The 12034-nt window shown below is 48.2% G+C and overlaps 1 protein-coding gene across 1 annotated transcript in view; it reads left to right on the forward strand.

The window, feature by feature from the left end:
• The window catches only part of TMEM218 (transmembrane protein 218), an 11924-nt gene extending 2642 nt beyond the window's left edge, over nt 1–9282 (forward strand). The window contains exons 3-4 of the mRNA XM_006031867.3: nt 1789–1891; nt 6880–9282. Coding sequence (XP_006031929.1) covers nt 1789–1891; nt 6880–7014 — 238 coding nt within the window. The 3' untranslated portion in view covers nt 7015–9282. The remainder of the gene's footprint in view (nt 1–1788; nt 1892–6879) is intronic.
• Nucleotides 9283–12034: the final 2752 nt, after the last annotated feature.

Raw genomic sequence — 12034 nt, forward strand, 5'->3', positions numbered from 1 at the left:
CCCTCCCCGGCCCCTCCCCCCCCCCCCCCCCCCAACCTTGCAGGGCAAGGCGGCAGGAGCTGTGGGTGGGAGGCAAGAGGCACCAGCAGAACTGTGGGGGGAAGTGAGGGGCACCAGCAGGGCTGGGGGGGGCCTTTAATTTTAATCACGGCTTCTGGGGTTTTTAATCAGAGAATTTGCAATTTTTTATCTTGCAAAACCAGGATCCCTGCAGATCAGTGACATTATTCTCCATATCAGTCAAAAAAAGCCAATTGCCTATAATGTCAATTTTTCTTTTATTGGTGCCCATACAATATGAACCGATGCACCTCTAATTTCAAGAAATGGATTCTTAAAATAGGGCCCGTTCAGACTATGAATTTAACTTCCTGCCACAGAATACTCTAGTTCATTGGGATTTAGTTGAGTTTATAAACACAGCTTTGCTTAGTTTGTTGTTCTTTTTGCGTAAAGTGCTATATAGCACATGGACCTATATTCCACACGGGACAGGAAGCTATTGGAGGATTTTTGGTGGTGATTGTCTTTTGTCACTGCTGAAAGTGTTTCTTTAGGATCTGGCTTCTACCATTTGTGTTTAGTCCAAAGATTAAATCACTTCTGAAGCCTCTTACTCTAAAACTCAAGTGTAGTTCTTGGGCAGGCAGTTGACTGACCAGAATAACCACCTTTCCTTGTTTGTTTGTTTATTTATTTTTCATTGGAGTACTGCGTCCAGCTTTGGGCTCCACAATTCAAAAAGGATGTGGAGAAGCTTGAGCGAGTCCAGAGAAGAGCCGCGCGCATGATCAGAGGTCGGGGAAGCAGACCCTACGATGACAAGCTGAGAGCCCTGGGGCTCTTTAGCCTGGAAAAGCGCAGGCTCCGGGGTGATCTGATGGCCACCTACAAGTTTATCAGAGGTGACCACCAGTATCTGGGGGAACGTGTGTTCACCAGAGCGCCCCAAGGGATAACGAGGTCGAATGGTCACAAACTACTACAAGACCGTTTCAGGCTGGACATAAGGAAGAATGTCTTTACTGTCCGAGCCCCCAAGGTCTGGACCAGCCTGCCACCGGAGGTGGTTCAAGCGCCTTCATTGAACACCTTCAAGACAAAACTGGATGCTTATCTTGCTGGGATCCTATGACCCCAGCTGACTTCCTGCCCTTTGGGCAGGGGGCTGGACTCGATGATCTTCCGAGGTCCCTTCCAGCCCTAATGTCTATGAAATCTATTTTAAATTTGCTTAGTAAATCAAGATGTGGCCCATGAAAATCTAATAGATTATCAAAATTATTGTTGAAAGCAAATGTAACTATTATAGACAAGAAGCACAGATAGTATTCAGTACAAAGATGCAGCAGCAGAATGTACAATTCAGCTTTGCTGCAGGACAGAGATTTTCAATGCCAGATAAGGAGATAAGTGGGAACTGAGTGTCCAGTTGCCCAGGCACTCTTGAAAATCAGGTTTTCCATATCCTGGTTTACTAACAGTTCTATAGGGAATGGCAGTAATTTTAGGAAGTTCATACTTTCTTTACGTTTTAATAGAAAAGAGAAAAGAAGAATAGGACTTGCTTGCATACGAGATGAATGCATATTGGAGTCTTTCAGATGCTCTGAATACTTGGTGTAGGATTGTAGAGAGGGTTTTGTCACTGAGTTGGAATGAGTATGATGATGAGGTACTATTGATAGATAGAATGCAGTATCATTCATTGTAAATGTTGTGTTTTTAAAGAGAGCTCTGGGACTGGGACTCAACAGTGAGATTGTCCCTATCTGATTCTTTTCTTAGGTTCTCGGTTGTTCTAGTCTTTATTTCTGCTCTGATCATTACTTTGGTTCTTTGGTTTTTCCCTCGTGCCAGTGAGTTTCCAGAGCCAGCTACAGAAACAAAGGTAAAACATTCTTTTTCTCCATTTTAATCCTTTTGTCTTGACTTTTCTCATTCAATCTAGGCTTATTACAAAACAGATACTGTACCCCAGATGCCCCACCTTGCAAGAATGTAACCAAATAGTAGTTTTATTTTTTGCAAAGCTCATTTTCATAGCTATTCAAGCTACTCTATACAACTAGCTTCCAATTCCATAAATCTGTCTTGAGAAAATCAGTTCTTGAATCTTTCTCTTATCATTGGCAGTAGTTTGTGTTAGTGCCTGCTGCTGAATGACTCTTTTTAGATTTCTGATTTTAAAAATTTCTGCTGCTTTCTCTCAGCATGTTTTCATATCGTGGGAACCTTCCCTGTTCTGGAGTAAAATCCTTGAGGGATTGCAATTCATGATAAAACTCCCATTGATTTTGCACCAGTGGCAATGCAGAGCAGAGGCAGGGCAATCCTGTGCAGGCTCTAGATGGCTTCACCAGGAAGTGCTGGCAGTGAGATGGGGAGGGGCCACTTTTACCCCACGCCAAGCAGCAGTTTCTCTCCCGTGCTGCCTCTGCTGAGCCTGGGCCCTGGCTCCAGGCTCACCCGTCCTGGCTGAGCAGCAGCAGCAACAACAGCAGCAGCCGGACAAACATTTTTGCTCGATGTTGCGGGGGAAGCAGCTCCTCCCTCTCTCAGCCACCAGGCAGTTTTTGCCAGTTGAACCTTTGCAGATGTTACATTCTGAAACAGGCTTTGTGGCCCATTTTAGTCACACTTCTGCAATTAAGAGTCCCTTGAAAGTGGTCAAGGCTGACAACAGGGTAACAAAGATTCCAGCTGACTGCATACAACTCAATTGTTATCAAAAGGCAAAACATCAGTTATTTTTAGCTGCTGTTACACACTTTTCCAAAAAAGCAGTTATTCCTTTTTGGCTTAGTCTAAGTGACTTGATAAACAGATTCGTATTCTATTTTTCCAGGCTACTGCTTATGATTTAAAGAGCACTAAAAAACCACTGGGCTAGTCTTTTGTTTTATAACCTTATTTGTTCTGTTAGCCCTGGTTGAGAGGGAGGATCTGCTTGAATTCTGCTCACACCAGACTGTTTAAGCTTGCAAGTAGAAACTTGTTCTTTCCTTCCTTCTGTCTTTCAGCACAGTCTTCCATACCTCACTTATGTGTTTGGGTTGGGGATATTAGAGTGTTCTGTTTTAGGTGCCATTCCCTGTGTTCTAATAATGTATAGAAGAATATTATTTTTCTCTATATTGATTTGTTGATTAGGTTTGGGCGCATCTACACATTCATTAATGCCCAGTAACCAGAGTTACCGTGCAGTAGTGCTGGCACATGCCTTTTTACTGATGCTACTATGCAGTAGCCTAATAATACTGTGCAGTAGTGTATTAGTACTATTTGTGCTGTGTCATGCTCCTGCGCAGTTAGTGTATCATGTAGATATGCCTTTTGAGAGCTCTCTGTCTCTTATTATAAGGTTGTTGGGGTTTTTTGTCTCCTGGCTATGAACAATTCAGACAAATTTCGAAAGCGAGATCAAGGGCAATAGTGGCAATTGGACAAGTTACGTATCGGGGAGAATTAGAAGGCTTATTTACAGGATCTCCAGTGCTGGCCCTTGCAGTAGTCTTGCTTGATAGAATATCAATAATACATGATCTGGGCTTTCTGTACCTGAAGCTTGCTAATTGGCTAATTAAAAAGTGAAACGCGTTGAACGAGCAAACATATAGCCCGCCAGAGACTTGTTCTGTAGCAGAGCCAAGGTCAAGCTTGTGTTAATGCTGTTCCACAAAACTCCCATTTTTTGTAAGCAGTGTTGGAGCAATCCCAAGAGTTGGGAGGTTGATTTCAGAACACTCCTTTTGCTGATTGGTATGTCTCACTAACACTGTCTCCCTTTTGTGTCTGCATCTTCACTGAATAATAAGATTCTTTTCCAGCCTCCATGTGAAAAGACTCATGTAACAGCTTCCATCGCAGAATCCAGGCCTGTAAGCTTCAGAATCACCCTGAGCTAACAGATCTCAGTTTACTAGTGTCACATATGGTCGTAGGTACTATATCAATACAGTAACTGAAATCTTGTCCAGGTGGAGTAAAATATTGACTGGAGTCAACCAGTGAAGATGGAGCTATGCTTTCTCTTCCATGTCATGAAGCTGGGGAGGCAACATGTGCAACAACAACCCCTACAATGTCTGTCATGGAACTTCACATGTATGAGCAGATACCAGGCCCATTATGTATGATTAGTATTTTCCTGCTCCATGGAACTAACTCTTCCATTAGAAATACACTTGAGACCAGAAAGTAGTAAATTGTTTATCATTCAAGTACTGTCTATGCAAATCTACTCACAATAGGTAGCATTAGACCCACACCCTAGGAATGGGACCCAGAATAGATGAAGTACCAGCAGTGGGGCTTAAATTTTACATTAGTAGGGTGCCATATGTCTCCCTATCTGGCTTTTCCTTTTTCAGATGCCAAAAAAAATTATCTTAGTTGAAGTAACATTTAGTAGTTAGAGCTAGGAATGATGAGCCAGGACTTCTGCTTTGTACTCCTAACTATAGCAGAGATTTTTTTTTTTTGTGCCTGTGTAACCTTAGGTAAGTCACTTTCCTTGTTTATGCCTCTGTTTCTCTCTTTGAAACCAATATAATATGTATATATCTTTTACTCAGCTGGTAGGGGGAGGGAGGGACTGTTTTAGCACTATGACTTTCTTGAATGGAGAGTGTTCCATAGAAAATAGTGGTACTGAGTGTGGACTTGAGCAGATTTCCCACTGAAGTCAGGAACTCTACCGATCTAGTTGTTTGTGTCCTCAAAACCTTCTATTGCAACCCCCCTTCTGTGGGCAGAGATGAGAGACTGTCTGTCTGCAGGGACTGCAGGTATTTTCCTTTTTTCTGGGAACTGCTATGTTGACAGTTCTGCATGTACCTTCTCATCCCATTGATATACCTAAAGATGCATCATGTGAACACATGGGGGAAAAAATCTCTAAAGAAATTCCAAGATTTTAACAAGATTTTCCACCAGGTGATTCTTGAATACTCCATCCAGTATATTCATCTCTTAGCTGCCCATATGTAACTTTGTAATAGTCATATCACCACTGGACAGGTGCCTTGAGAAGAGGGTAGGGTGATCACCTGTCCCTAACTGTACAGGACAGTCCTGAAATGGGAACATTAAGTCCCGTTCCCAAGCTGCTTGACACCAGAACAGCATTTGTTCTGGATTTCCAGTATGATGCAGGGATTCAAGTTTTCCTTTCACCATGGGAAATGGCAGATTTCCCCTTGCAGGCTGGCAGAATTCCAGCCTGCAAGGGGCGGCAGGGAGCAGGACGCAGGGGGTGCCGTATACGCATGCACGCAGGCACACGGACCTGGTCAGGAATACAGCCCCAGGCAGGTAAGTCTATGGGGGGAAGAGGGGGCAGATTGAAGCCCCCATGGTGAGGGAGGGAGTGGGACAGGGGCTGGGCCTGAGGGCAGTGCCCAGCCAGGGTAATGCATGGCGCCCAGGGCTGGGGCAGGGAGTGGGACAGAGCCATGGACAGCTAATCCAGTGGGTGGGTGGGGAAACAGTTTCCTGCTTCTGTGTGCATTCCTGGGGAGGGGAGATGGGGTGGGGCATGTGCCCCCCAGATCTACGCTTGGGGCAAGGGCAGATGATGGCCCTGCCCCTGGGAGCCCCACACCAGCCGCACTGCCATGGTGAGGTGCCCCCTGCCCACCCAGCAGCAGGAGCAGCAGTGGTGGTGCAGAGTTGTGGCAGCAGCCAGGGCAGCCCAACCAGTGTAGGGCTCCCTGTAGGAGGGCAGCAGGATGTTGGCGCTGAGCAGCCCACATATGCCCCTACCCCCTCACAGCTCTTCTCTAGCAACATCTCTTCAGTAACAGGCACCAGGTTTTGTTCTGCATCCCTGGTGCCAGTTGTGCCCCCCATCAATACATCAGTGGACCAAATAATGTAGATTTTCAGATTCAGGGTTCAGTCACCTATGCCTGTACCAACATATAATGCCACCACCTGCTTATAGTGGCCAGTGTAAACAGCAGAAAAAAAACAAAACGATGAAGGAATCTATGTGAAAGAATGAATAGGCACCGATTTGACATTTATTCCAGAAAGAGAAAAGCTACAACATTCCATCACTGACCTCAGAGTAGTTGCCTTGAACATGAAACTGCAGAACAAGAAATCAACCACAGACTGGATTGTGCTAAGTATGGTCTCAGCTGAAATCATGTGCATCTCAATGGGTTAACTGCCTTGTTTATCTCCTTTTATCCCTTCAGCTCACTTTCACCTCTCAGCAGTGCTGCATCTTTTCCTTCTCTTTTCTCTATCTTTTGTATTTAAATGACCTTACTCACTTCTGTTTAGTACACCTGCACCTTGCAAGTCCATGAAAGCTCATGCTTCCTTGAATGAGTTAGTCTGCAAGGACACCTATACGCATGCCTGATGTGTGCTCCAATGTGTGCTAATTAGAATGTGTCTGAGCAAACTAGATTAGTCGAGTCTGCTGGAATGTACTAAATTAGCACACTTGAACAGCCTTGGCATCAAACGTATTCAGCATCCCTGAGCTTCAAAATGGCAGTAAGGGGTGCTTTCACTTAAGCTTGTTCAACCATTAAACTAAAGCTCAGGCCAAGCTCCCACCATTTTGAAGTGTGGGACACTGTATACAAGATCCTGTGAGTGCTTTAAATAGAGTGGCTCCTGAGAGCTGCTCTAATTAAAGCACCTCCTCCCCTACCCGGACCCCAGAGCATGTGTAAAGACACCCTAAGGTGTCATAGTGCCCTGCCTTCTGTCATAGAAGCTGTAAGCCTGTCTCTTTTTTTTAAATTGAAGGCTCTGGTTGAATTGGCTTGGTATTGGCATGGTGCAGCATTACTTTTGTTATGGATGATATAGAAACAAATGCTGAGTTGTGTAACTTATTCTTTCCACTCTTTTCAGATTGTGGATACCTTTTTCATTGGCCGCTATGTCCTGGTCTCTGTTCTCAGCCTGATGTTTCTTGGAAGCCTCTTCCTGGTTCTTATTCACCATGTTCTGGAACCAGTGTATGCCAAACCACTCCGAGTTAAGTAACTATCCAAGGCAGGTAGTATGACATCAGTTGGGCAATGAGAATATTCCCCTTCAAATTTCTGAAGAAGCTTTCTGTTTGTGATATTATACAAACAATGAGTTCCAGAACCGGTGTCTGTTTGAAGTGCGAGAAATCTCCAAATAGGAGTTTCAGTATGTATATATTTTGCACAGGCTAATTAAGATTTTCTGCGGCCTTTTGTAGAGCCAAGAAAAGCTTGCTGGCAGAGAAAAGCTTGTTTACAGATTGTATCAGATTATTTTGTATTTATTCTTGGGAGTATTTCCATGATCTCCGTTTTGGAGAAAATAAAAGAAGAAGAACAAGTGAATTTCTCTCTATTGTTAATCACATGAGCAGATCCAGGATTTTGTAAAGGGGTACAAGGGCAGTGACCTGCGCTGCAGGAGTAGTTGCACCCTGTCTCCAGTATTCCCTAGTTGTAGGCAGACTATGCCACAAGAGCAGAACAAGTTTCTCAAGCAGGTAAGAATCTTCTTTTCCCTACTCTCTTCCCCTCCCATTCTACTCTTCCACCTGCTGCTGCCAGTGGTGCCTGCTGAGCCGAGGCTCCAGAGCCACTGCAGTTGGCTGCACAGGGAGTCAGGTTCTGCTAGAGACAGCAGCAGTAATTATGGCAGTAGGCAGGCTCCCTTCCCCCATGCCTGTGTAGGCAGGGAACACCAAGGGGACTGGGCAGGGAGGGGAAATCTGCCCACTACTGCTGCTGGCTCTGGTTGAGCTCAGCTCCACGTGAAGCTTGAGTGGAGTGAGCAGGAGTGACTCTGGAGGTTGCCCCCCTTCCCCTAAGGCAGCCAGAGACAGCAGCTGTAATGGGGAGGGGAGGGACTGTGCCACAGCATGGAGACGAAGGGAGTGGGAATTCTTTAAATGGTAATTTAAAAGTCCCTGGCTGCTCCTTCCATGGTGTGGGGTTGTATCTGTGCTACTGCAACCTCCCCTCCCCCAGTGGATCTCCTGATCACTGTAATGATGGCAAAACTTGCATGGAATTGAGAAGTACTTTAAAAGTCCCAAAATATTTGATCCCTGAATTCTAGACATAGGGCTGGAAATGTGCGCAGCACAGAATTTTTTACTTGGCCCAGATTGTGTCCTCTTTCAACATGGTATTTGTAAATCTCTGTCTTCTCTTTCTTTCTGATTAAAACTGGGAACTGATTAAATGTCAAAATAAAAAAAAAGGAGCTGAGTTTGAACTGTGGGTATCAAAGGTTTGTGTCAATTCTGGTTCTTCTTTTAGGCACTTTGAAACAGCTGATTCCCCTGTGTGTTCCCTGCTAGCCTGTAAGCAGGCTCATGGAAGGGGACCTGTCTGCCACTGTTGCTGCCACTTTCTCCAGCAGTATTTCATTGCACAACAGCAGCTGCAGGTGAGGGAGGGGTTGAATGGGCAGGGATGGGATGGAAGGGGAAGTAAGGCTGAGCAAAGAGGGAAGGAGAAGAGGTGCTGAGAGCAGAGCAGGTAAAGAAGGAGATTTTTTTATCCCCGATTCAGGGACTGAACAAACCAAACAGCACATGCTTTGGCTGCTGCTCTGATCTACCCATCCTGAGGGAGGGGAGTTGGAAGCGGGGGTGCAGCAACCCTTGCAGCACCAGCTGCTGCTCCCCCCACCCCACATGATTCAAACCGAGTGATTTTTGTAAAGTCTTACACATTCAGTTGAGGTTTGGATTCTCATTAGGGGCTCTATTCTTTTTTTCCCTGTAAAGAAGAGAAACCAAATCCATGTAATCCTTTCCAGTGGTTTGTTTAGTTAGTTGTATTAACTAGAACCCAACAGACCTATTTATCTCCCTTCCCTTCTTCATGCAATAGGGAAACTGTTGAGGCCCTCTCAGAGGCCAATGGTTGCCCGCTTCCTAAGAAACATAAAGGTTATATTTTTCATTAGTTTGGAGACCATCTTCTGTGCAACTTCAGAGGCATCTTCCTTCACTCATGAACTCAGCTGAAGGCTGGATCCAACACATGCCTTTTTGGAAACATTTTACATTCTGTATCTACCTGGGCACTATGGCCTGGGCAAACTACAGCTTGCAGGCCAGATCCAGCCTGCAAAGCAGCTTTGTCTGGCCCGCGGCAGACAAAGCCGCGGGCCTACCTGGCCAAGGCATTGCCCAGGCATGGTATGTCCTGCCACCCCCTAGGCACGCAGTGGGGCGGAGGCAGCTCTGCAGCTGGACTGCCTTTCTAGGCATCCCAGGCTGCTGCCACTGCCCCCAGCCCTGAGGTAGCAGGGGGGTCCAGTGCACACAAACCTGGCCTTCTGTGCCCTGCACTGGCTCCAGGCTCAGCAGTGGCAGTGCTGGACAGAAACTACTGCTGAGCGTGGGGCAGAAGTGCGTCTTCCCCCTTGTCACCACCACCAGTGCTTCCTGGTGCAGCCACATGGGGCTGCCTTGCATCTACTGTGCGTCACCACTACCTCATGGGGCAGCAGTGGCAATGCAGAGCAGATGCAGGGCAGCCCTGTGTAGGCTCTGGGCAGCTTGACCAGGGAGTGCCGGGAAGGGGAGGGGCCATTTTTACCCTGCACTAAGCAGCAGTTTCTCTCCCGTGCTGCCTCTGCTGAGCCTGGGCCCCAGCTCTGGGCTCACCTGTCCCCGCTGAGCAGCAACAGCAGCAGCAGCAGCCAGACAGAAACTGTTGCTCAGCATGGAGGGAAAGCAATCCCCTCTCCTCACGCTGCCACCAGGCAGGTTTTGTTGCAGCTGGCCAGAGCATGTGCTGCACTGGGCGGCCATGCAGCTCCATCACTGCCACCTCTGGGCTGTCCTGTGCGGCAGCATTCATAGTGCAGGGTAGCTCAGAGGCAGCGGTGATGGAGCCACATGGTGCACTGGGCAGCTACACCAAAAACTGCCCAGCAATCCTGAGGGGGCAGGGCTGCTTTCTGTCCATGCCAAGCAACAGTTTCTGCCCTGCCGCTGCTGCTGCTCAGCCCAGATTGGCAAGCCTGGGGCACGCAGGGTTGAGGCTGCATGTGCTGGTCCCTGTGGCTACTGCAGGGCTGGGGGCAGCAGTGGTGGCAGCCAAAAGAAGCCGCCCCAGCCCCGCTGCATGCCTAGGGGTGACTGGACACAACACAGCTGGGTGGTGCCAAGTAAGCACAGATCATGCATTTTTGGTAGTGGTGGGGAGGTGCTGTAGGGTGCCTGAGCTCTGGGCTGTTGTAGAGCAAGGGCTGACCAGCTCAGGAGGGGACTCCTATGTGCACCCCACCATACGCACAAACCCTCCCTCTCCAAACCCCACAACCACACCCCCCTACACAAAAATCACAGACCCCACATACACTGCACTCACCCATACCCTCCCCCACACATGCCCACATGCCTCTAGGGGGAGCCTTATTCACTCATATATGCACACACCACACATGCACCCATGCACGCCACCATCCACCCTCCCTCTCCACATATTCCAACACCCCCCCCCCACAATATACAAGAGTAGGACTTCATTTTGAGTGACTATGCAATCACTTGCTTACACACACACACACACACACACACACACACACACACACACACACACACCATAAACACACACAAATCAGGATAATTTTTTTTTAGATAAAATTAAAATATATTATTATGGGTTTTTGATTTTTAATATATAAATTGGTTTGTTTTCCGGTTCCAAGATGGCAAGCCCCTTCCCAAAAGGAGTGCTTCCAGGGGCAAGGGGAGGGACTTCTGGTGGCAAAGGTCAGAGGTTAGGGATGGGACTTCTGATCCCAAGATGGCAACCAGGGGGCAGGGTGCTTGTCAAGGGGCAGCCCTCAGCAACTCACCAGGACTCTGTATGCAGCCCTCTGGCCAAAATAACTGCCCGCCTGTAATGGGGATGTCTCAAGGCCAGGCACAAAGCTGGCCTGCCCACCTGTATAGGGCACTATGCCCCATCTCACCTGCCATGACTTGATGTATAAGGAAAGATGTAATGTAGGAGGCTGCCCATTTTATGCCCTAATGCCAAACCTACTCTAGGCTGTCCCATGCCTCACAGATGGCATCCAAAATAAGAGCTGCCTCAGGCATCCTCGTGCATGCCTGGGCCTCCTGCCCTCCACTCACGCTATCTTACTGTTGGGGCCAGCCCGTGCACAGTCCTTCAGGCCCCACAGACCCTCTCTACGCACCCCTGTGCAGCCCTTCAAGCCCACCTACACAGACCTTACTCTGCACCATCATGTGTAGCTCTTCAGGCTGCCCCTGCAAACCCTACTCTGCACAGCCTAACTATCCACTCCAACCCTCTACCCCCTTGCTGGGACCTCCACTCAGTCCCCCTTCACTAGGCCCTCAGGGTCTTACAACCCATGGGTCTCAGGTGTCTATAGACGTGCCTGGCCCCCTTCCTGCCCCAACTGCTGGGTTACCTACCAGGTTGTGGGGACTGGAGTTATAAGGCATCCCATACTCACCTTTCACTAGGGAGGCAACTGGTGTGGCATTTCTTGGGGACAACCCTGCCACAGGCAGCCCCACCACACCATCCTACCCTAGCAGGGTGTAGTTTTAGATCATGCCCATAGGTAGTGGAAGGGGAAGCCAACAGGGCTTAGCTGCCCCCAAACATGGGGTAGGGGTAGGGCCACAAGGCAGCCTGGCCCCAGGCTTCTGGCAGCTGCAGCAGGGGTGGGGAGGGGCATGCATACAGTGGTGACAGAGACGGGGGCTGGGGCAGGTGCTGCACAGCCAGGGCAGGCTGCAGGACAGAGCCGTGAGTGGCTTGTCCAGGGGGTGCAGCTCCTGCTGCTACGCACACCCTGGGAGGGCATGGGGGGAGGTGGACCGGGGCTGAGGCTGTGCCAGGCTCTTTCCAACAGGGGCCCAGGCCAGGCCACACTCAGGGTAGCTCCTGGTGTTTCTAGGGAGGAATTTGCTCCCAATTCTTTAAGGCATCCACGCACAGAGCTCAGCTCCCTGCCAGCCTGGCTCAGAAAGCACAGTCCCTACCAGAAAAAGAGCCGGGTCTGGGAATGC

This window comes from Alligator sinensis, unplaced genomic scaffold (genome assembly GCF_000455745.1).
Source record: "Alligator sinensis unplaced genomic scaffold, ASM45574v1 scaffold385_1, whole genome shotgun sequence".
Taxonomy (NCBI): Eukaryota; Metazoa; Chordata; order Crocodylia; family Alligatoridae; genus Alligator; species Alligator sinensis.